The sequence below is a fragment of the Uloborus diversus genome, chromosome 6 (assembly GCF_026930045.1).
Source record: "Uloborus diversus isolate 005 chromosome 6, Udiv.v.3.1, whole genome shotgun sequence".
Classification (NCBI taxonomy): Eukaryota; Metazoa; Arthropoda; class Arachnida; order Araneae; family Uloboridae; genus Uloborus; species Uloborus diversus.
In genome coordinates this window covers 147308280-147335028 of record NC_072736.1, presented here as the reverse complement: position 1 = coordinate 147335028, position 26749 = coordinate 147308280, and the positions used below count along the sequence as shown (strand labels likewise).

Genomic DNA, 26749 nt, shown 5'->3' with positions numbered 1-26749 from the left:
TTTGAAATTCGAGTTCTGCGTTTTGTCTTACACTCCGAAAAGTGTCCAAAACTTGAGACACATTAGCTAATGCAGAAGACAAATCCTGCTTCGGGCTTTGCAACTGCTGACTTAGCCTCAGTGTCAAACTGAGACAGTACACTGATATTTCGACGCCAACAATAAATTCACTCCTTTTTATTGAAGCATTTAACATATATGCTTTTGTTGACGCTTCGGAAGAGGCAGTTGTATGTAAACTTTCCAGCACAGTCACAACAGGAACAAGTAGTTCCTTAAATGTTATTAGGCTGTCATGCCTTTCTACCCACCGTGTAGGGCAAAGTGCTTTCAATCTCTTTTTTTTAGTTTCCGAAAAGTCTTGCTTTTCTACAACATCGATTAATGCATTTGTTCTGTGCGCAGAAGCCGAGAGAAACACAGAGACAGTCTCAACTGTTCCCATTACGTTTCTTATAACAGGAATTTGGCAGCTTTTTGTGATGCACAAATTCAGGGAATGGCTGAAACAATGAGTATAAATGGCGAGGGGTTGCTCCTCGGAAATTAGAGCTTGAACGCCCTTAAATGGCCCAGACATGTTGCTTGCTCCATCGTAGCCTTGTCCACAGAGGTATTTGTAAGACAAATTCAGTTTTGTCAGTTCTTCGTCTATTGCGGATTTAATCGATAAACCAGTTGTCGCTTTGAGTTCCACGAATCCAAGGAAATCTTCCCTGGTTGTGAAACTGTCTATGTCGACATATCGCACACAAAACGTAAGCTGCTCCTTCTTACTTTCATCTGTGGTTTCATCACATATTATTGAGAAGTATTTGGCTTTTTGTATACTACTCGTAATCTCCGAACGGATATAATCGCCAATGCATTCGATTATGTCGTTTTGGATTGTTTTGCTGATATGTGTACTGTTTTTTCTGCAAGTGGTAAGGTGCGTTTTCAAATCTTCATCACCAGCATCAATTCTAAAAGCCAATAGACTTTTGAAAACACCCTGGTTTCCTCTTAATGCATTTTCTTGCTCTTCCCTGCTGTTCAAATTGCCGTCATCCCTATGACCTCTCAAAGGCAGATTGTTATGGGCACAAAACAGTACGGTTTTTACTATAGGCTTCAAGCGTTTTAAATTTTGCTCTATTATAGAGGCTTTTCTAGCGTCTATCAGGAGGCCAACATGACTTACTGAACTTCCAGGAATAGGCTCCATGGATTGTTTAAAATGCAGGGCTTTTTCCACAGAAAATTGATGGTATTGGGTAGTTTGGTGATATTTTAGTTCTTCTGTAGCTTTCTTAAACTTAATCAACGGCTCCTTAACGAATGTTTTAAGCACCTGAAAATAAATAAACATCTTATTAAACTGCAATATAAAAAAAAATTTGACGCTCAATTAATATCCCAATTTAGGTGTTAAGAACCGGGTGGAACATTAGAAGCAAAAGTCTTTCGAAATAATTCAAACTAATTTATGTTGATATTCGAGGTTTTATCTTTTAACAGTATGCATGAGTTGCTTATTCCTTTGTATTACTTGATTTCGAATTGAGGTAATTTCAATAATTCATTAAAATTACCATTCTTCCTATTTTTATGGACTTTGCTTAGACAATTAAAAAAATAAATTTGTTATGAATAAATACAGCTTATGAATTTACTTGTCTAATATGATAACTTTTAGTTTACAAGCCTTAAACATATGTAAAAAATATGATGTATTGATGCCATCGACGTTAAAACTGTTAACATAGATATTTTGTCATTGATGTTTCAAAAATAATTAAAAATTAATTTAAATGAACTGTTTTAATAATAATTTTTCTATCTACGAGGTTGTTTTGGTCTATTTCTTCCTTTGGCTTGTGAATGATGGAAGCTTGATCGATATTGACATCGTGAAATGTATTCAGTGGGTCATGAGATTTGCGTAAAACCTAAAGCTGAGTTCGCACTAAGGCGCGGGGTTGCGCGATTCCCGTTTTTTAAAAGATCGCGGTCTTTCTTATCTTGAATTTTTCTATTTTTCAAATGTACTTAATAACGACAGTCAGTATAAATGAAATAGCCGAAAAGAACTTTTGACCACCACTTAATGGAAGAATCTAAGAAATAAACCAAAAAAAAAAACAGAAAAAAAATATCGAGAAGAGCGCTTAAACTATTATTTTGCCTATAAAGAATATTGACACTACTAAAAAAAAAATTCAATTCAATTCTGAAAAATGCCACTTATGAACTGATGGAATTTCTCACCTGATTTCCAATTCCAGCTCCAGTTGGTGCAAACAGAACGCACATTTTACAAAATCCACCAGACGAAAGCTCACTGTAAGCAAGCCAATTGTACTGCTCCAACCATTCTCGTCTAAATTTACGGTTCTGCTTTCCTTCAGCTCTTGTTGGAAAGCTATAACTCACCGGAGGCTTCCATGTTTCATTTAAATATTTCAGCTTTTTATCGTCATCTAAAATCTTTCCAACAGCTAATCCAATATCATATAATTGATAATTTGTTAAAGATGTTATATCAGTAGGATTCTAAAAAAAAAATACATTTATAAGTTAAGTAATTTAATATATTCCCTACAAATTATAATACATATTCCTATCTTAAAAATACATTCAAATAGAAATAATTTACCTGATACAAAAAATCTTGAATGTTCAAAACGGTTTAAATGCATTTAAAATGCAGTTGACACTCAATTTTACGAAACTCTATTTACGAACACTCACGATTTTAAGAATTATTCTCTAGAAAAAAAATTTAAAAATCTTAAATTTAAGCACTGTAATTTTTCATTATTTTTTATGGTTAAACCAATTTTCTGAAAACGAAACTATCTTTCTCATGCAAAAAGATAGTTATTTAATAATATATGAACAAATAAGATTCCTTTTCAAAGTTTTAGTAAATTTCAAAAAATTTGTCTAATTCATTAGCAAACATTCTAAATTCACACCTTTATTTTTTCAACTTATGAGAGTACCAATGTAGAAGAGAGAAAAAACTATAGTAGTATTGCAAAAAAAAAAAAAAAACCCTCAGTATAAAATGCTGAAACTTAACATGTGAAAAATAAATAAATGAATTAAAAATTGAACAAAGGCACCTGATTTTTATCAGATTGCTTTGAAATCACCTCATCTTTTGCCCATGTTTTGGGGTAAAAAAAAAAAAAAAAAAAAAAAAAAAAAAGATTTTTCAATGCAAAAAAAAAAAAGTGCAAGCTTATGGATGCAGAAATTCGTTAAACGTCTTAGACTCCATAATCTCACACTTTTTTTTACATTGAAAAAGGGGGTTCCTGCTAACATGACCCCCCCCCCCATGTACCAGCAATCATGATTACTATTTTACTTATTTATGCTTTAAACGATAATTTTAATTTTATTTTTGTATATCAATATACAGTTGGTATGTTATAACATATTTAAAATATAGCTGAATTTTAAAGAAAATATATTTACTTGTTCTTTAGAAGTCTCACATCCAGCTGTACAGTTGTTCACATTCTCAACGTTAGATGTAGTCGGCATGCGTTGTAGTAGTCCATTATTAGAACACGGCTGTTTGGAATCTGATGGTATTTTATCGATACTAACTCCATCGTGTCCTTGGAAATCATCAGTTATATGCGTATTGCTTTTACTAAAATAATCTGTAAGTCGACGCTTCATATTCACTCGACAATACTTATATTTAAAATATCAAAACAATTGCGAAATAAATCAAGTCAAACACCAATTTTGCGCCCGCCCTTTAAAGCGCCAGTCCAACAAAATCGCCACATTTGTTTCTTAACAAAACTTCCAAGTGTGAAAAAACCAAGAATCCAAGTATGAATTTTAATACAAGCAATTCGTTAAAACAACAGTTCAATACTGCGACAACCGATGCCGCGTCCCAGAAAAACTTTTCCACAATTTTCCACCTTTTATTATTTTAACTAAATTTTCGCTCTTGGTGTTTCCTTATCAGTAACCTTAGCATATTATGAGCATTACTACTTCGTTGTGCTATTGCTGGTTGTTCAAAAGAGGAGTACTCAATGTTGTCTCTGGGCAGAAACAGCCTATTAAGAGTTCATTTACAATAAACATAAGTCCTAACGAGACACATGGTCAGCAATTCAACATTACAGAAAGGAACTATTGCTTTTTTTCTAGTCCGACTGCATATTCCTAATTCAGTGGGAGGGACTCTATTATCGGTTTCCGCGGAAATAGGGATGCACCATACCTGCTCCTGATGATACCTGTCAGTAGCCATTATGTATCGTCCTCTCCGGCTTGCTTAGTACACTTGCTTAATTTACTGCCTAAACGTTTTGAAAAGGATTAGTGAACGACAGGTTTTCATTCTGGATGTCGCGGGCTTCAAAGAAAGAACAGTGGTGTCCGTTGACAGGAAGAGAATTTAGTAAACATAATCCTAGCTTAAGTTTACAAAAGTGGTGCAGTAATGAAAATCGCTGAAATTTCATTTTCTATGAATGTAATTTTTAACCAAATGGTAAGGGTTGCTATAGTATCCTTAGCACCTCCCCCTCCTCCCCACTGCTCTACAGATCCACCATTGAAGCTGTATAAATTTTATGAAATATTACAAACTTAGTAAAAATATTAAAGTATTAAAAATATCTAAAACTGAAATTTTATCGAGTGTAAGTTCTGACCTCAAGGGGATACTATAGACCCCCTTAGCCCCCCCCCCCCCCCGCATAGATCTGCCAGTGAAATGTATAAATTTAATTTAATATAATACAAACATAAAATATCCATAAGTAGTGCAGTATTAAAAAATATAAAATTTCAGTTTTATCTAGTATAAGTTTTGACCTCATGGAGGTAGGGGGGGGGCTATACTCCCTTGCCCCCCCCTCATAGATTCGCCACTGACGGCGTTAATTGGAAAGTAATAACTTCAGATTAAAAACCTCGATAGCAGAACAAAGTTATTGTCTCGAAGACTTTCCATGAAATTACAAATCGCATTGTAATCTGTTGTAAGTTTTAGCCAAATGGGAGAAGGGGTCACAGTCCCCTTACTACCCCCCCCCACCCCAAACTCGCCATTAATAAACCACCGTATATAGTGTACATATTTAATAAAATATAATGCATGTTTGTAATTCGCAGAAGTATTGACGTATTTAAAATCTTCGAAATTTCGGTTTTATCTAGTGTAAATTTTGACCTTATGGGAGAGGAGGGGGGGGGGCTATAGCTCCCTTAGCCTTGGAATGATGTAAAATATATTACGGCTAACTTTCAGATTAAAAAATACCTCGATCGCAGAATGAAATTATTCCCTCTGAGCCGTTCCGTGCCATTGCAGATCACAATTTAATCTGTCGTAAGTTTTGACGAAATGAGAGAAGAAGCTACAGTCCCTTATGCCCTCTCCCATCCCCCATGTATACGCCGCTCTACATAGTGCTTCTATATTTATTTAAATATAATACAAACTTAAACATGTTACAATATCGCAGTATTAAAAATCTCTGAAATTTCGATTTTATCTAGTGTAAGTTCAGACCTCATGGGGGGGGGGACTATAGCCCCTTTAGCCCCCCCCCCCCCCCCCCCCCGTGGATCCGCCACTGATAGTGCTTCTATATTTATTTAAATATAATACAAACTTAAACATGTTACAATATCGCAGTATTAAAAATCTCTGAAATTTCGATTTTATCTAGTGTAAGTTCAGACCTCATGGGGGGGGGGACTATAGCCCCTTTAGCCCCCCCCCCCCCCCCGTGGATCCGCCACTGATAGTGCTTCTATATTTATTTAAATATAATACAAACTTAAACATGTAACAATATTGCAGTATTAAAAATCTCTGAAATTTCGATTTTATCTAGTGTAAGTTCAGACCTCATGGGGGGGGCTATAGCCCCCTTAGCCCCCCCCCGTGGATCCGCCACTGCCTGTATGTATGTATGTATGTATGTATCTTGTAATGGAATCTTGCAGCTCAAATTTCGCCCACTTCCTGCGATCGGATTCTTTTGAAATTTGGCACGCGATCTCAGACCCGATGACAATGCAATATTCTATAATCAAATTAATTAATTAACCCTTTTAATTGTTAGTTTCCTCCAATTTTAATCAATATTTTGGCATAAATCCAACAATGTGAAAAAGGAAAAATTTAAAAAAATACATCAAAAAATGCTCGCAAAAATTATTTAAAAATATCTACAAAAATCTTTAATTTTTCTGCATCAGACGAAATTTGTTCCAATGTTCCAAGGTAATTAGAACATGAAATATAATTGTTTTTAACTAATTTCATGCCAAAATTTAGGTGAGCCTTCAATTGGAAATTCATTGCTGATCAGACCATTGTTGAACAAAACTTTTATTCAAATGCATCTCAAATTTTCAAAGTAATATAAATATGATTTCTGCAAACATACATCGATGACTCACAGTAGCTTCCCATCGGGGTGTCCTTGTCTTAACTTTTAAGATATTACCTCGCACTCCTTTTATAAATAATTTCGTCACCTGATAATTCTCCAACATAAGACTAAAAAGCAGAAAAATAAAATAATAGTTTAAAAAACTAAAAAAACACGCTTTCGTAGCAAAATGAACTAAAAAGTGAAAAATAATCTTTGGATGATAGTAGTTGACCAATTACTTAATTTTAATGTAATACAAAAAAGCGTGGGGTGCTTGCTGTCTATTCACATTTTTGCTTGGACAACAAAATGGCAGAAATTCAGGACAACTGATAAGAAGCACCCCACGCTTTTTTGTATTACATTAAAATTAAGTAATTGGTCAACTACTATCATCCAAAGATTATTTTTCACTTTTTAGTTCATTTTGCTACGAAAGCGTGTTTTTTTAGTTTTTTAAACTATTATTTTATTCTTACATAGTTTTAGTTTGACCCCTGTCAGATGTGCTTATATACAAGATATTTTTAATAAGTTATTGGAAGAAGAAAATCTTGTTGAAGCATAAGAAAAATAATGTCAGTGGTAAAACAATTTTCATTAAAGCTGAAAACCAGCCTGAAATTCATGTTTCGTTGCAAGCTTGAAAGACAGCAAGAAAGAAAGAAAGAAGCTTGAAAGAGTTAAAAAAACTGAAACTTAACAACTGCTCAATGTTCATACAGTATTCAAGAAAGTTTTAGTTTGTAAAGTTCAAAACAAAATTTTCAATCTTGTAATTTTTGAAATTATTTTTTGAACAACAAACACTTTTGCTCTTGGTTATGAATAGGCTTGCCAGATTTCTGAAACGTTCAACTGGAAAAGTCTTTTTAACACGCTTTTATTAGCTTCACCTGTATGTATGTATGTATGTATGTATCTTGTAACGGAATCTTGCAGCTCAAATTTCGCCCACTTCTTGCGATCGGATTCTTTTGAAATTTGGCACGCGACCTCAGACCCGATGACAATGCAATAATCTATAATCAAATTAATTAACTCTTTTAACTGTTAGTTTCCTCCAATTTTAATCAATATTTTGGCATAAATCTAACAACGTGAAAAAAGAAACAATTTAAAAAATACATTAAAAAATGCTCACTTTTCTGCATCACACAAAATTTGTTCCAATGTTCCAAGGTAATTAGAACATGAAATATAATTGTTTTTAACTAATTCCATGCCAAAATTTTGGTGAGCCTTCAATTGGAAATTCATTGCTGATCAGACCATTGCTGAACAAAACTTTTATTCAAATGCATCTCAAATTTTCAAAGTAATGTAGATATGATTTCCGCACACATACATCGGTATTTTTTCATAAAACAAGACTAAAAAGAAGAAAATAAAATAATAGTTTAAAAACTAAAAAAACACACTTTCATAGCAAAATGAACTAAAAAGTGAAAAATAATCTTTGGATGATAGTAGTTGACCAATCAACTTAATTTTAATGTAATACAAAAAAGCGTGGGGGGCTTCTTATCAGTCGTCTTGAATTTCTTCCATTTGTTGTCCATGCAAAAATGTAAATAGACAGCACCCCACGGTTTTTTGTATTACATTAAAATTAAGTGGTTGGTCAACTACTATCATCCAAAGATTATTTTTCACTTTTTAGTTCATTTTGCTATGAAAGCGTGTTTTTTTAGTTTTTAAACTATTATTTTATTTGGTTTTAATCTTACTGTAAAAATCTTTATAAGCTGATCCAAGTATATGTTTCAAATGACAAAGTAGTTATCCTAAATAATCCTTTACAGTTGATTATTTTTATACTATTTCGGTCATCTGTAATCGAATTGATCCTTTTCCGGGACGCAAAGTAAACCAGCCGGGACACTAGGATTTTGCTTGAAAACCGAGACTGTCCCGGTTAATCCGGGACGACCTCAATCTTAGTTATGAAAGGACTTTTCCAAAAGTGAGCTCCTCATTTTTTTTTTCCTTTCTGTTTTTGCTAAAAATTATATAAACCTACATGTTTTGTGTTTTGAATTTGATAAGTGTCCTTAGCTAATACGAATACGTTAATTCTGAATATGAATTTGGTTTGAACCCATCACTCCAAGATTTTTCACAAAATTAGAAAAGCCTTATGAGATATTTTGTGTTTAAAGCAAAAAAGTATCTTACGGATATTTCCCAAATTGGATTGAAATTATTTCTTCAAAATGTCCTACCAGCAAGAAAGAGGAAAGAAACGCAACTAGGACAGTTTGCATGACAGAATAAGTTGGGTTTTTCACCCCTCGATAACTCAGCCCCATGAAGACCCCCCAAAGTTGGTTTTTGGTATTCTCAGTCTCGAGAGACTCCTGACCCCTGACAAAGCCTTGATACATCGATTTAAAATGTATGTTTATTTGCAACACTTTTCGTTTTCGCATCTGTCAAAGGCATTGGCAGTTGTTTATGAAATAGTTAGCGTCAATTGTTTGTAGCAATCATGGTGTTTTGTTTTCAGGGTGTTTAGTGCGTTATAATGTCATCAAGAAAGCGTAAAAACAGTCCTGATACATTTTGTTACGTGTGTGGTGATTTAACAATAACAAAGCATCAACGAAACACATTTATTAAGAGAGCTCATCACGCTTATTTCGGTGTAAAGCTTGGTGATCAGGACAGACAAAGTTTGCTTTCAGTGTGTCAAACTACTGAGAAAATGGACAAAAGGTACATGTAGCTCTTTACCCTTTGACATTTCTATGGTATGTTGGGAACCAAAAAACCATGGAGACGAATGTTACTTTTGCACAGCGACGTCAAGGGTTTCAATTTGAAAAATAAACATACAACTCGGTATCTTGATTTACCATCTGCTACACGACCTCATGGACCAGGAATTTCCATTCCTCCATCTTTTAATACCATCCAACAGCAATAATCAGTAGTCCGTGGAGTTTGTGACAAAAATACCTAAGACATTTCACTTCCGGATACCAGTCTGAAATTTTGCACAATGCTTATGTACAGATCTAAGAACAAAAATCCGCCAGGAGGCATTTGATCAGAGGTCACTAACCCTTGTGATGACGTCATCAAAATGGCCGCCTTTTTAAGAAAAGTACGTTCGTTTAACTGCTTAGCTCTATTATGGATCTTAATATTGTGATAATAAAGTATCATTTAAAAGTGCTTTAAAAGAGCTATTTAATAATGATTGAATTTTTTTCCTATCAGAAATAGTTTAAGAGTTATTACAATTAACGTCATCAAAATGGCTGCCGGAAAAGTAAGTACGTACATTTAACCCATTCCATGATCAGCCCGAAACCCCTTAACAGGCATGCCGCAGATAACGAACGGAGTTGCTTTTTGCTACGTTGTAATAGCGCTTTTCTCCCCATTTTGCTATCGGGGTTTTAATGTTGTTTTTGCTGATCAGCTTGCATTCGAAAATCGCTTCTATTTATTAGTTTTTTGGCACTGAATTAAATAATGCAATAAAATACAAGGTTGCTAATATGTGCTGAAATATTCATTAAATTTACACAGTACATAACGGGAAAATAATAAACAATAGAGGATAGGACGAAAAGCAATAATTTTTATAACACTAATTATTTTATTGATTTATTTTTCTTTTTGCTTTTATCTCAGTATATCATTTTTTTCTTTCTATACACTTAAGAAATCAAAACTGTTAAATGTAAGATGATCTATGTTGCAAAAGGGCTGAAGAAAACATTCTTCAAACAATTGACTGATCGATCCAACCTGTGAACAAGGGAATTGAATGGACAAAAACGCTTTAACTGTGGGAATGATTTTCTAAGAGGATAAAAAGTATTCTTCGGTGCCTTTTGATACATTGTGAGCCTTCAAAACGACCAATAAACACAGAGACTTCTCTTTGCTTTTCGGTTCTTTTATCGTAATTGCGATGACTTTTAAATCCCTTCTGAGTGTCCAGATATCAGTTGCTCAAGCGTGGGAAGTATTTTAAAGATAAATGATTACAAAAGATCAAAACTTGCGGCTAATCCCCTATTTCCCTAAAGGATACTTTTATGCATGCAATTAAAAGCCCCCAGCTGAGAGAGGAATAACAGAGACTGCCTGGGCGGATTCCCTAAGGAGGTGTCCCCCTTGGTGTCTTGTGGTCAACCCTTCCACATTATTTTCGTACAACAAAACAGTTTGAATCAGAAAGGAATTTCAAAGCAAGCTTTACTGCTTGTATTTGGGAACATGTCTTCAGAAGAAGAAAAAAAAGAAAATCTTGCTTGAAATCGAGTCGGATTGTTTTTCTTTTTTTAAAACATATTTGGATAAATTTTAGTTAGTTTCATAGGATTATTTACTAATTAAGGCAACTTGATTATTGAAAAGAAACCAAATATTTTATTTCTATTTTTAAAATCTCATAAAAGAAGGTGCAATTAAAACATTGGAGCTATTTTAAAACAATAAATAAAATCTGAAAAAGAAAGGGAGAAAAGGAATGTTTCGTTTCATATGAGTAAAGCGAAAAGAACTCAAGGTATTATCATTTCAATTGTACTTTAGTATATATTTTATGTTTTGCATGGTCAACTATTACGTATAATCAATGCGGTCATCATAATTTTTGTTTGTGAAATTAAAAATATTCAAAACTGTATCACTAAAAATCCATCAAAGGATGCCGCGAATATAAAAAATTAAAATTTAAGTTTGAAAATATCACGATTTAAAAATAAATAAATAATAAAAAATAATAATAATATACAAATAAATAAAACGTGTAATAAACACATTATAATTTTTAAAAAAACATACTCGTACAAAATTAAGATGTGTAAGATAATTAAAAAAATATATTGTGTAAAATAAATTACAAAATTTAAGGATTATGAACAATTTAGAGAAGGATGCTTAAGTAAGAAGGTGGATTTTTGATAACAAGAAAAAAATGTTTCTGTTTATTGCTTTTTTTAGGCATAGAAATATTGTTAAATGTGTAAGGAAATATTTTCACACTTGTTCATCAGGAGTTCAAATGCCTGATTATTTGAAGCATTATACGTGTCCCATCCAGGAGTACTTGAAAGGTTAATATCTTAGTAAAATAAAATAAATTACAAGTTTCGTGAAATACTATAAGTTACATCCCTTTTGTCTAAGGAAAAGAGCTTGATTACCACTCCCCTAAAAGCACCAGAACCCGACAGAGAAGCGCAATAACAGGGTTCTGCCGCTGGAAGGATCGCCGACACATATTCGGCCGAAGCAAAAACTGCTAGAAACGCCGTGACGACACAGGTTCGTCGAAGGCAGTTGGGAACCATTTTCTTGCGACGAGCCTGAATCGGCCGGGGCAGTATTTAACACAAACTGCGCGGCCGATCCTGTGTCGGCCGGGGCAAAGAATGGGTTAACTGCTTAGAACTACGTTACAGGTCTTTATATTGTAGTATTAATGTGCATCATCTGAAAGAGCTATTTGACAGAGACTGATTTTTCTTCCGAAGACAAGTAGTTTTAGAGTTATTAAAATTTCCGTCATCAAAAAAATGGCTGTCGTGAAAAGGTGAAAAGTTTCGTTTAACTGCTCAAAACGCCATTAGAAATCATTCTTCCGTAAAAAAAAATAGGTGCACTAAATAAAAGCTCTAAAATAAACTAGAAAAATATGCATTTGTCCCCCCCCCCCCTAGTAAATAGTTTTAAAAATTTCACTTCAGTAACGTAACTACATGGAGCGGGGGGGGGGGGAGGATTCTCATTGAACTGTTCCAATTGTTCCACCGCATCTAACCCGCAGTGAAACTTTTAATTAAAAATTCCTTACCAGATTAAATACACATATGTATTGTCCCACAATAATTCTCTTCTCTTGCAAGTGCGAACGACTGCCGTCTAGCGGCAAGAATCAGAATGACGACTCGATTTTTTTTCCCACCATCAAGCTGTAACTTTGGATTGCAGTCCGCCTAGCTTGTTTCTTTCCAGTTCTGCTGCTCTCAGCAATAACTAATTCTATAGTGATATGTTTATTATTCAGATATAATTTCCAATAACTGAATATTTGACTGGTTAATGCTGTAGCAAATATCAAATAAAGGTGAGTCATATAATTCTATTACGGTTTGAAATTGATAACGTCTATTGTTCGTTCCATCTAGCATTAAAATTATCATATAGCTTGTATTCATTCCTTTACGTCATTTTCAATAAGCAAAACGTATTAAAAATTCGCAATATTTTTAGAATAAATTTTTCTCCTTCATTTGTTCCATGTGACCTCAAAATACTAACATAGTTTGCAATCATTTCTTTAATGTGCTTTTGAAAAAGTAAAATATTTAATGAATTAAGTGTTTGTAATCTAGGTCCCATCTACGCGCCCTGCTAAAATCTTTTCAGTATGGCGAAAATAAAAGGTTGGTCATGTAAGGTGGTCCCCACATATGGCTGTTTCATTTTTAATAGGTACATGGCTTGAAGGTAGTAGATGAACTGAACTCCTAGTAGAAACTCATGTAACAACATCGGGAAGAGCAGAAGGAACACTGAAAGTTTCACATATAAAGAAAAGTCGATACGCTCACGATTTTGCAGTAACCACTCTCCGAGTTCTGTTAGAGAAAGCATATCAAAATCGAAAAGATATAGACGAAACATTTACAGACTGGGTTAATCGAAGATCAGAAGAATCACCTCAGTTTAAGTACTGGAAGATCATCATGGAGCTAGAATGTATAATTTTCAATCTGGTGCACAGTATTCCTCAAGGAAACTTCTCAGGTTTTACTGTCACTCTTGAGAACATATGTCCATAGATGTTTGCTCTTGATCATACAAATTATGCCCGATGGCCTTCAGTATTTCTGTTCAATTGGAAGCAGTTACCAGAGATGCATCCAGCTATTTTCCAGGAGTTTCATAGGGGAAATATATCTGGCTCCAAAACCGAGAAGAAATTTTCCAGGATGGCACACGATCATTTGCATGAGTAAAACAATAAATTAATTTAAAAATCATCAACTAATCTATCCCGTTTAAGTCATATGAGTCTTCATTAATACAATGGATCGTTGCTGGACCGGAAGTTGTGCGCATGATTGGGGAGTTTGAATAAAATCAGAGCCTGAAGTCTGACGTCACTACTGAAAAGCTAGATACTAGATACATGAAGATACTAGAAGCTTTTGTATTCGATATGAAACTCATGTTTCCAGCCTGTTTGAAACAATTGAAGAACACGGGAGTCCTTTCGAAGATGACGATTTAACAGCAGTAAACAGCAACAAAATTATTCTCTCGGGAGAAAGTGCCATTTCTGTGATGTCAGCGCAAGCCAATTCAATACATTTGTAGAAGATCGCTTAGTGTTAAGAAAATTATCCATACATGATGTTATTAAAAGAAACAATCTCCTCTTGATGAGCAGCAAATATTTCTGTTCAGTCCAAAGACAAGCAAAACATTGTTGATTTGAGGAGGGCAGCACTCTTTTTGCTAAGCTATATGTTGCCGGCCAAGCAACTCAAATGGATGTAAAAGAATTTTTTTCCCATGTAAACAGCTCGTGTCCACCTTCTATATCCAACCTTGGCAAATTTAGGAAACCAAGAATCAAGTCCGACGTAGTTACTTGTATCGTCCAATCTACTGGACTGGTTTTGACGGCTATTCCGGAACCAAATTGTTCATTGATGGGGCTGCACTGTTTCACATGCTTTTTTATCAATCTACTCGAATTGTCTAACAATAGTGCGATCAGATTGTAAAGCCGTACATATTAATGAGACTAAAAAGCGTTCATAGGGTAGATTTAGTTTTTGACTGGTATTCAAAAGGAAGTTTGAAAAACAACACGAGACAATCGAGAGGATCTGGACCAAGAATAAGTATTAAATCCAATGTTTTGATACCAAAGTCATTTACTAAATTTCTTTCTAAATCTCATGAAGATGGATCTGCCAGATGGGAAGCAGGTTGTATGCACCTACAAGGACACTGTAATTGCTTCAGTCAAGAACAATTTTGAAACCATGTCTCTTGTATCCCACGAAGAAGCCGATGCGATGCTATTCCTTTATATGCAGCATGCAATAGAATACTCGGGTCATGCTAAGATCACCGTGAACTGTTGACAGGGATGATGTAGTGATTGCTATATTCCGAATTCCGAAACTGCAAGAGCTATGGGTGGAGTATGGAAATGGAGAATATCTGCAGTATCTTTCATTCACGTTTTGCACCGTAAAGTTCCACAAGGTGTACCAGATCTTCTGCCTTTTTTCCATGCCTTTACATGAGTTGATCCGGTGTCTAGTTTTGCCAGCATTGGTAAAACTAGGTACTGCATGGAAAATGTGGATAGTGTTTAGAGATGTTGACAAAATTTTTTTGTACTATACTAAAGTACCCGAAAGCATCAATGAAGACAATGAGCATTTCCTACTTATTCGGCGCTTCGTCGTCCTGACGTATCATTAATCAAGCTCAGTGGAAACCGTAAATGCGGCTAGGAGAATTTTCTTCACCCAGCAAAACAGACCAGTTGAATGTATTCCACCATCTAGCAACGTTCTTCTGCATCACCTAAAGAGAGCAATGTTGCAGTGTTCACCATGGACAAAATGTCTTCAGCAAAATTTTCGGCTCTTGAATCCATGTCAGTGGGGATGGAAAAAAAATTGGTGAAAAGTTTGAACATCTTTGGTATGCACACCCCAAAATAACAATTGAGTAATTACAGGAATTTATATCATGCAAGTGAAAAGAGATGTCTACACGCTGTCGATGCGTCAGATCAGGTCTGAATTGTACACTTCTTTGTAGTTGTGAGGGTTAGTGTAATACGTAAAACGTTCCTTAAAAAAATTTATTACAGTTTTCGATATAACAGGTACTTTTTCTTTGTATTAAAACGTGTAATTTTCATCTATTTCTCTTAAATGTTTAAAATCTAAGCATGTTTAAACAAAATTGTTATATTATACGCTAGCGTTAATAGTTAAGTCTTTGATCCATTTGGGGCGATGACTTTGATTATTTCAGCATTTTAACCTCCCTTTCATTCGGTATACAGGTAAAATACTGACAAAAGGTGTTAAAACATGAAGTACAAATTTTAATTTAATGAAACTGGAAAGGTTCTTTTATAATGCAGATATAACAGTAAAAATTTTACTCCAATATCTGCAAATACAAGAAAGTCACTGCTTTCCTATCAATTTTCGGGCAGTTCTCACAAAGTGGGAGCAAACACAGACCTCAACTTTGAAGCTTCAACACCAGATAACTTTCATTTTAATTGACTCAAAAATTTTTGAGTTAAATTATAATACTGTATAGAGACAAGAATTGACATAAATTATGGAAAAAATGCTCTTCAAATACCCTTAAAAATATATTTTCTTTGCTAAAAGGCACAATTTTGGACTTTCAAAACGTTAACTGAGCAAATGTACCATCAAAAAAAAATTTTTTTTTAATTATTTCCAAACGTTTCAAAACAAAATTAAGGGTATGAATCTCAAACTGAATATTTTTTTGATAATATTTTCCACAAATTAAAAAATTAAAGACAGATTATTTATTCTGTAAAAATTTTTAGAAAAAAAGGAAGTTGGAAGTTTCATGTATGTCCAAAAGTTATGATCTTGACAATGCTATTATTTGAGTACTAAATATATGATTTATATGTTTTAAAGGTATTTTTTGATCCTCAAAATCAAAATTTAATCATTTAAAAGTGTTTTCATATGTTTTTAGGCAGTATCTTTGAAGCAAAATCATTTTTCTTAAACATATATGTGAGATGTCCAAATTGCGTTACAATCTAGACGCCGATAATTCTGTCCATTTATTCAATATTATAATATGATCTTCTGTCTTTTAACCTTAATAAAAAAGGCTATTATAATGTTAATTTTTATAGTCCATTGGTATTTTGCACAATTATTACGTTATGCATTAAACATTACATAAATAGCAGTAGAAACTCAAGTTATGATCGCAATGAATAGTAAACAAAGGCGGCAAAAATCGCTAAACAAACCCCGATTGGCGACAGCTCACAGCGTAGGATAGGCAAAGGGTTACCAGAGTGGAATTCAGGTTTTTGCCAACAGTGTCGGTTTTGGCAACTTTATCACCTGCGTTGGCAAAATCGATGGGGTTTTTTTTTTCGGATTCTACGAAACCATAACAAAATTTTATTATTTTAAGACCAGTATAGAAGGTCATTCATGTATTTCATAAATCCTCTATTTTTCATTGCAGAATTAAAAAATAGATAAAATTTTCATTAGAAAAGTTCAAAAACTGAAACTTTCTTTATGATGATGTCCAAAATCTGTTACCTACTGGACAACTGTATGTCCAAAATCTGTTACCTATAGACCGATCATTAAATTTGCTATTTATTAATTTTTATAAATAAATGCTGTCTTTTTATGTTGTGTATGATGTTCTAGGTGTACGTGCTATGCAATAAAAGCAAAATTGATTTCAAATTCCAAAATTTTAAAAATAGCTCAAAAGCAACGTTTTTGTTCCCACCTTTTGAGAACTACCCTTTCACGTTGATATTGTAATAATTATTAAACTATTTGTCTTCTTTACTAATAAGAAAGCTCAAAGTTTGTCTGGATATCTGTCGGGATGTCTGTCCAGATGTCTCTCTGTGACGCACATAGCGCCTAAACTGTTCGACCTATTTTCACGAAATTTGGCACAGAATTAGTTTGTAGCATGGGGTGTGCACCTCAAAGCGATTTTTCAAAAATTCGATTTTATTCTTTTTCTATTTCAATTTTTAGAACATTTTACCCAGCAAATTATCATAACGTGGACGAGTAAATTACCAAATTATCATAACGTGGAATCTTAACACAAAAAAATTGTTGAGAAGGCCATGGCCCACCCAGGGCTGTCTTGCAACTGAGGAAGGAAGGAACCATAAAATGGCCGAGCAAATTAACATAGCAAATCGGCGAAAAATTCTTCATTACTGGCGAATCAAATGACCTTTTAATTTTTTTACTGCAAGCAAAGCCGTGCGGATACCGCTAGTAGAAAACAAAACTAAGCACTGTTGAGAGCTTTTTTAAACGGCTTTCAGATAATGTATTTGAATTTTACAAAATTATGACCTCTTATGTAGTTCTAAGCAGTTAAACCAACGTACTAACCGATACATGGCGGCCATTTTGATGACGTCACCACAGGGGAATTTTGTCCTCCAATCAATTGCCTCCTGGCATTTTTTTGCTCTCTTATATGAACATAAGTGCTGTACAAAATTTCATACTGGTATCCGGAAGTGAAATGTTTTTGCACAAACTCCACTGACTACAGATGAAAGTTCATACTATAAAACCAATGAAGGAAAAGGGAAAAAAACAATTTTATTCAAAAAAAAAAACCTAACAATTGTCTAACGTAGATAAAACTGGTGTGTTTTTTTTTAATGAACTCAATTTTGTAGAAATTTTCTGTTAAATACAGTTTTAATAAATATTCTCTCAGTATTTTTAGCAGATTTTATGAAATATTTCAAACACACTTTTCTTGAAAACCTGAAGTGGTGAAAAAAAAACTAAACTCAGATTCGTGATCAGCACACCCTATTTACTACAGGGCACCTATTAAACTTGAAACACTTTTTCATGACGAAAAAAATGTAAGCCTGTGTTATTGATCCAAAATTTGATTTTTGTTATTATTTTTTATTTTGCTCAGAAATCAGAAATTTTCTTGGCAAACAATATCTGCATCATTATTTGTTTTTTGTTTTTTTTAAATCTTGGATTTAATCTTAATACATATATAATTTTAATGTAATGTTTCCCCCAGGTCTTTTTTAAGGAGAATGCTGTGTCCTGCTCTCCTTTTTGTATTTCTCAATATGCCCTCCTTTCTCGTTTGATATTTTTGACAAAACTTCTTCAAAGACTTTTTGTTATGTAATTTCCTTGCTTCTATTATTTAATTTAAATATAAATCTAAATTTTCTAAGTTTACATAGAATAGACAAAAAATAAAGAAACAACAAATGATTGTTAGCTAAAAGAAATTACTTTAAGAAAGGAGTTCAAATTATTACTCCATTCTTCATGAAAACCATCTGAAAAAATAAAGTTGCCGGCTTATGAAAATTACTCAGTAGTGAAGAAATAGTAATAAAATTTGTTTCTGAAATATATATATGTATATATTTTTTTCAATATAATTGTATCATGTGGTTTTGTTGTAGAACTTGTTGCATTTTTTGTGCTATTTGTTGGTCGTACATTAAAATAAAATTTTTTAACAATATAATAAAATTATTGAGAACAGTCCCCTAATTTGGTATGCTTGAAAGGGGGAAAAACATCTGAGATTATTGGCATTTTGGTGTATGATCCACTTGTGCAACACTATGTAGTATACAGTATGCCGATTGATAAAATAAATAAATCTTATTTATGCTAAAGGAATAGCTTTGCATTTTTATTCAATTGTTTCATATTGTATAATGATGGGCATTTAAAACAAAGTGTTGAAAACCAAAGGCAGACACTTATATTATGCATGCCGCAAGATATCTAAGAAACACAACTATGTTTTCATCAAGTAATAAAATTTTAAAAATTTCTTACATTAAAAATTGAATTTAAAAAGGAGTTGTTGAAAGAAAATGGATTTTTTTTCTTTAGATATTTTTTTCTTAATGTAAAGGGAAAAATTCGGGGGTTTTTTGGTTTTATGGGTTCCGAAATCAGGGATCTATTCTGTATTTTTGCTAGAATCATCAGAAAAGCTTTGTCGAACATTTTCAAGATTGTTTATTTGCTATACTCTATGGTTATCAAAAGTATCTGGACACTTTCAAGCAAAAACTTTTTTTTTTTTTTTTTCATTTTTTTGGAAAAATAGCTGATTAAGTTCTTTTCAACTTTTGTCATATAAAGGATGTGCTTCAGCTCACACTTAACAATAATAATTCAATCACATATATGCATTTAGGGGACCAACAATGCAATTAAGTAAAGTTTAAAAGAAAGCTCAGCCTATTGGGAACCAAAAACTTACAAATGAAGTTGTCATTTTCAAAAGAAATGTGCTTATATGTTTGTGTAAATATAGTGATAATTTTATGAAAACAATTGAAGAACTGTGCATAGTGAGTAAAACTAATTTCAAGGTTACAGCTTTTTATGATCCAGCATAATCCAAACTGCTTTTTTTCTTCAATTTGTTGTTGATCCCCTAAAAATAGGTATGATTGAATTTTTACTGGAAAATATAAGTTAAAGCTTACTCTTCATATGTGACATAAGTTAACAGAACAATTAATCTGATATTTCTCTAGAAATTCGAGGGAAAAAAAGTTGATCTTATAAAGTGCTCCGTCTGTATTTTTGGTGATATAGTACATTATTGCATCTATGCTAAATTTATCCTGCAATTTCATTTCTTGTATTCATATTTTGTTGTTGGGCATTTTCTTTTGCTATAACTTAGTAAATTAGAATGTCATTGTATTTGGTTTTATTGGAATGTGCCTTACATATTTTACAAGAAATGTCCTAGCAACTACCAGAAAATTCACATCAATGGCATGAAACTAACTTCAAATTTTATGTGATTTACCAAAATATAAAATATAACTTCCAAATTAAGTATTTGAAATGTTTTGTATTAATAAAAATTATTTACTGAATTCAGTCACCAGTTCAATAAAAACACTCATGTTTTTACTGCTACTTTTCTTTTTTTACAATCTGAAATATGCTCTCTATTCTTTAAAAATGTAATCCAAATACTTTATCATTAATTGCTTTTCTCTATGCATGCAGCTATTGAATCCAATCAAAGTAAGTTAATTTTAATGTATCCTTCATTGGGCATCACTATGCATGAAAAGGTATTTTTTTAAATATTTTATTACTAAGTCAGAATGAAAATATCTTAAAACTGTTTTAGGTTACTACATTAGTAAATACAAAAGGTCCTTCAAAAAAGAAGAAGGGACGTTCAAAACGTGCTCATATTCTAGTTGCTGCCGTCGAGAAAGCTACCGAAAATTTTATATTTAAAGGAGAAGAAATTGCACGCGAAAATCCTGACATTCAGCCAGAAATGGTGCTGGCTGTGGATGAAGTGAGAAAAACAGGTGAAATAATGAGCAAATCTTCTCGAGAGTTTGCCGAAGATCCGTGTTCGTCTGTGAAGCGTGGAACTATGGTGCGAGCTGCCCGCAATCTTCTATGTGCCGTCACTCGACTCCTGATTCTCGCAGATATGGTTGATGTTCATAGGCTTCTCAAATCTCTGCGATCGGCAAGTAGCATTTTGTTTTTAATTTTTGATTATGAAAAATACATTATTTCTTATAAGAGACAATAAGAAGCAAAGGGGTGTAAGTACTAAAATTCAAAATTTGGAGACATTCAGCACGAATGGTCAAAGAACCTCTGTTCTGTTTTAGGGCAAGAGATGCTGGTAGTCGCATTGCAAGGTGCTACTATACAATACGATTTAGAAAGAATTTTCGATGAAAGCCTACCTAGGACCTGAACATTAAATATGTTTTTCTCAAAACTTTAAAGTGTATACTTACATCCCTTTGCCTTTCACTGCCTTTCTATGATGAGCCCATACTCCCTTAGAAAACATTCTGATATTTGAGTGGAGGGGGAGATTAGTCAATTGATGCAAATCTTATATTTTATACTGAACTTTTAAAAACTTCAAAGCTAGATTTCTTTTTTTTTTATTATTTCAATGTATGTTGCTGATTTCACATTTTTATTTTCGTGATAAAGTGATAGTTGTTACAGCTTGGATATATTTTGTGCACTAAAAAAAAAACATATCATTGAATTGAAATTCATGTGTGCTTAGTTTAATCATCGTTTAAGAATTAATTGCATAAATGGAAGGAAGATATGTGTTTTCTCCTAATGGAATTAAAAATAAATATTTTTATTTGTTTAACATTTGAGAAGAAATAGGTTCTTTGTTTGTGTATTATAACTACTAATGTAAAAGAATATTTTTCCAAAATTAATTAATCCTACATGAATTATGTACTAATATTTTATTAGGTTGAAGATGACTTAGATAAAGTGAAAAATGCATCTAGCCAATCTGAGCTTATGAAATCATTCCAAGATTTTGGGAAAAATACTGCCGAGCTAATCCAACAAGCTGCAAAACGGCAAGCAGTGAGTAATGGAATGTTGAGTTAAATATTACTTTTCATTTTCAATGAAATATGCTTATCTGTGTCTTTTCATAACTTTTAGGAACTTAAAGATCCCAGACTTAGAGATGATTTAGCAGCGGCAAGAGCTGTTTTGAAAAAGAATAGCATGATGCTTTTAACTGCTTCAAAAGTAAGTCCAGAAACTTTTAATTGAGTTGTATTGAAAATATTTTAGAGATTTTAATACGTTAAATACACCGCCAGCTCAGTTATTCCATACCGAGGACTGCAGTTTTATGCTTTTTAGCACTCATCAGCCTGGAATAGGAAGTAACTGAGCTGGGGACAGAAAACCTCTTAAAAGAGCAAAGAGAGTCAAACAAACTGGTAGCTAATGTAGAATTAGCACACCAGACAAGCGACCGCAGCAATGGTGCGGTTCAACTCAAATATTGTATTAAACAGATTTTTTATTTTGACTGTTGAGATTAAAATTAAAAATTGTATAAAATTTCTATTTCATTAGGTTTATGTTCGTCATCCGGAACTATCGGCAGCCAAGGAAAACAGAGATTACATTTTCCGCCAAGTGTGTGAGGCTGTTAATACAATCAGTGATGTTGCTCAAGGAAAATCCACAAGTGGAGCTTTAGGCCAACCTCCTTATGACGGTCCAGGAGAATTAGCTGCTGCTTTGGATGAATTTGATGTATTGCTTTTATTTTTAATTTAATTTTTATTTTAGAGTTTTAAACTTCTTTAAAGATATTTTTTAACCAATTTTCCCTGCAAAACTACTAATAATAACAATAATTACTAGGGGAAAAGGCTTAAACTTAAGGAAATTTTCATAACAAAGATGATTAAATAGAAATTTAGAACAAGAGTTGTTGAAATTGGTAAAATGTGTATCGGTCCTCCTGCCTTCTCCTCCACCCCTTCTCTAAACTTCTAGAAAATTTTCAATTTCAGTAAAAGCATTTATATTCTTAAGATCTTTGTCAGACCACCTGATTTTTTTTTTTTTTTAATTCAGAGACCCCTCCCTCCCTATTTTAAGCAGGTCAAGAAATTTAACAACAGATGTTGAATAAAAATTTTTGCCTAGCTTCTGATCAAACTACAAACTTGAAGAGAGGGGGGGGGGGGACTTTTTTTTTAAGTCAAACAGGTGTGAAGGTTGTTTTTGCTTCTGTCACATTAAATGATAGGGGGTACTATTTTGGAAAGGGTGTTTCATGTGGTCTAATTATAGTTAGGAGGGCTGTTGCCAGTCACCCAGATGATTTAGGTTTGTTTTCTGGCATACTATGAACATACCAGTGCCTTTTCCCATGCCATGCTGTAGCACATGATAATTCTAAGGCTAAAAGGTATGGAGTTAGGAGGAAGAAAAGCCCTTTTTAGAGAGGCTAAAAGCTCTGTAAATTATGCTAATGTATTAAAACTTGGATATAGTAACCCCTCGTTATATCGCATTTTTGGAAGGACAAAGAAAAAGAGCAATATATCCGAAAGCGAGATGTCATTAAAAATGGTTATAAGTCCAATATATAGCATTCGTTCTTTTAGACAAGATTTTCTAATGGTTTCGATGTAGTTCACGAATGTACCATCACACCTATTAAAATTTAAACAAGATTGAAATTTAAGTAAATTTTCACCGTCAGAAAGTTAAAAACATCAAATGGCGAATGAAGACTCTTTCTGAGCTACCGTGAGATAAGAGTGAGCATTCCAATATCCTCTTATTCCCAATAGACTTTCTAACCTGTTTGACTTGCTGTAGAAAGGATGTGAAAAGCAAAAGTAACCACATTGTTTACAGAAAACTCTTTTGCCTGTGGAGATCATTCTTCTTTTCTTTGATGCAAATCCCAGTTTGTGCAACCAAGCACAAATCTTTTCTGTACTAAAAGAAGGGCGTATGTTCTCTTCTATATGGGCTAGTATGACGCTTGCTTGTGCTTGATGTCACTCACTCATTGTAAAGGCAATGTATCAATACAAAAGAAGATGTCAAGTAGTTTACAGACTATCTTAAACTAAAATATACTGCTCGGTTATGTACATTTGGATGACAGGAATTGCTGCTGCTTTTCCAGCGAATTCAGAAGAATAGCTTTCTTTTGCTCATTGACAAAATAAAGAAAGAGACCTTCAATGAGCAATACCATATGTTTTCAGAAATAGTTACAAACTTAAATCAAAAAAAGTTTTTTCTTTCTTATTTTAGGCTTTAATATTTCGGGAGACAGAAGAAAAGAGTGATATATCCGAATGAGCAATATAACGAGGGGCTACTGTATTAATTAACTGCAGCTTTGAGCAGAACTTTGTTTTATTAACAACTGATAACTGTCTGGATATTTATTTGTTATCACAGCAAGTATTGCCTTCTATGGTTACTTACCCCAGTTCTGTACTGTCAATTCAATCCAAAAACCGGTGCACTCTATTATGTTGATATCCTAAACTGTTTTTTTCCAGAGGTAAAGTATAAATTGCTCACTTTTTGTCTGTGTTTTAACTGCTTATGTAGGAGAAATGAAACTTCTAACAAATATCAACTCTTAAACCTTGCAGTTCAAATTAAAGATTCTGTTAAAGAACTGGATTGCTCTTGTGTGATGCATGGATCATCAACATAAGGATAATGAAAAATATTTCTTATTGAGTGTTTCTTTGATAAAAGTTGTTCAATAACCTTGTAGCATTTTCTCCCAAAAGGGTAAAAAATTCACATAAAATTGCAATAAGAGAACTAAATTCTCAGACTTTTCATTACATTTTGAACATATTAGTCATAATACGAAACTGATAATTTAAAAACTTCAATTTAAATGTAATACATTTATGCTTGTACTAAAAAATATGAAAAATATTAAGTTATATGAAATATATAGATAAATATTATTAGAATCTAACAAACGTTAATTCCTTCACCCATCTTTCCAGAGGTGTTTTGAAAAATTCTGAATTATAGGTATTTTATCTGTGCGTACCAGACTTGTGTAAGAAAAAAAAAACTTTTACGTGTTTTGTTTTTGTTCCTTTCTATTATTTAATTGTGATATGTTTATTTCCAGGAACGTATATTAATCGATCCATTAATATATAATGAAGTGCGCACACGCCCTGCTTTAGAAGAAAGATTAGAAAGTATTATTAGTGGTGCTGCCTTAATGGCAGATTCCTCATGTACTCGCGATGAAAGAAGGGAGCGTATCGTTGCTGAATGCAATGCTGTGAGGCAAGCTCTTCAAGATCTGTTATCTGAATACATGGCAAATGTAAGCGTTGTAGATTTTTCTCTCTTTCCTTGAATGTTTCAGTTTAATTTAATGACACTATAATGCATCTGTATGCCTTTGATTTATTTTCACAAAATACAAGTTAATCTTGATTACTTACTGGTGTGTAATTTCATTATGTGTTAGTTTCTAAGTTGATTAGATACTTATTAAAATTCAAAAGCTCTACCATTGATATTCATTTTCATTATTTCTCTTGTTAATTTTTCTGCTCAAGATGAGTCAAAAAGAATAATTTTACTTTAAAATTTACACAGCATATAAAGTAGCATTATTTATCAACATCAAATGAACTGTTTAAAATTATTACCAAGTTCATATTTGTTTTATTGTCAAACGGTTGTTTTCATTATGACGTTCTTGTTAATGCTTTTGTTATTAATTTTCATTGTATACATCAAATAACCTGGTTTTTTATTTTTCCTGATATACATGACATACATTTATCTGTTTTGTGCAATGTTTGCTTTGCACTAAGTATGTAAATCTTCATTCTATAATTTCCTGTCTAAATTAAATATTTTTTTAGGCTGGGAGAAAAGATATGTCTGAGCCATTGGACAAAGCTATTGATCACATGACTCGAAAGACCAAAGACTTGCGTCGTCAACTGAGGAAAGCTGTTGTTGATCACGTTTCTGATTCCTTCTTAGAAACAAATGTGCCTCTTTTAGTTCTGATTGAAGCTGCAAAGAATGGAAATGAAAGAGAAGTTGAAACTTATTCTCAAGTATTTACTGAGCATGCAAATAAGTTGGTTGAGGTAAGAAGTAATTACTTTAAATATCTATGCAGATAGATATTATTTTTTTATCACTAATTATATATGGTTTGAAAATTATTTCTTGACCAAATCTCAAAACCAATTTGTTTCCATTTAAATTCTTCAAAAACTTTACCTGCAGTTGATTTTATTCAAACTTTTTTATTACATTTTGTTTTCTTTGTTAACTGTTATTAATATTGAAATTATAGCTGGTGGATATGTTTTGAATATTGCTTGTTACTTTTCATTGTAGAGAATATTTTATTTGTTAAAATTAAATTGCAATGTTAAAAAAATTCTCTTTTCTAGAAAAGAAATTAAATAATAGAGTAGTTGAAAGGGAATGGGGGCAAATTGACACATTATTTTTAACAATAAAAGGTTTTAGTGGAGAAGTTTTCTAATGAAAACCCTTGATCAAATTTAAGATGTATTTATTTTTCATTTTAACCCAACTGCTAGCTTTGATTTTTATCTTACTTTTAGTAAAATTTGTAACATTATTAGTTTTTCTATTATTAGATAACTAAACATTGGATAACAATCTAGTCATTTTCTCTTTCATAGTTGTAGCATTACAATATTCTTGATGCATATAAATAGCATGTAAATAGCTTTATGCTTCTTTTTTTTTTAATTTTATTTATTTACTTATTTTTTTGCATATGACTTAAGTTCAATGTTGCTTACTGTCTCTAGCATTTGGAGATTTTACCTGAATATCTTTACTTAGGTTGCCAATCTTGCTTGCTCCATGTCCAACAATGAAGATGGAGTGAAAATGGTTCGTTTTGCAGCTGCTCAAATCAGCAACTTGTGCCCTCAAGTCAGTATTTGCATAGATCTTTCAATTTTCATTCAGCATACAATTGTTATTTAAGTAATTTAAAATAAAACTTTCAATGAAATTTCAAAATTAACTTAATATTTCAGTATAAGATCTGTTTAAAAAGTCTCACGACTAATTTTTAATTTTGTGAGTAGTTGCAGTACATTGAATATGACTTCCTTCAAACTGTAATTTGATGCACTATAATATTATTTTATTATTGTTTCCTATTGTAAAATATACTTCAAATCT

The 26749-nt window shown here is 32.8% G+C and overlaps 1 protein-coding gene across 1 annotated transcript in view; it reads left to right on the top strand.

The window, feature by feature from the left end:
* Positions 1 to 26749, top strand: part of LOC129223736 (catenin alpha-like) — a 46069-nt gene that overhangs the window by 1882 nt on the left and 17438 nt on the right. Inside the window, exons 3-9 of the mRNA XM_054858092.1 lie at positions 20364 to 20720; positions 21488 to 21607; positions 21689 to 21778; positions 22115 to 22297; positions 24678 to 24881; positions 25432 to 25665; positions 26402 to 26494. Coding sequence (XP_054714067.1) covers positions 20364 to 20720; positions 21488 to 21607; positions 21689 to 21778; positions 22115 to 22297; positions 24678 to 24881; positions 25432 to 25665; positions 26402 to 26494 — 1281 coding nt within the window. The remainder of the gene's footprint in view (positions 1 to 20363; positions 20721 to 21487; positions 21608 to 21688; positions 21779 to 22114; positions 22298 to 24677; positions 24882 to 25431; positions 25666 to 26401; positions 26495 to 26749) is intronic.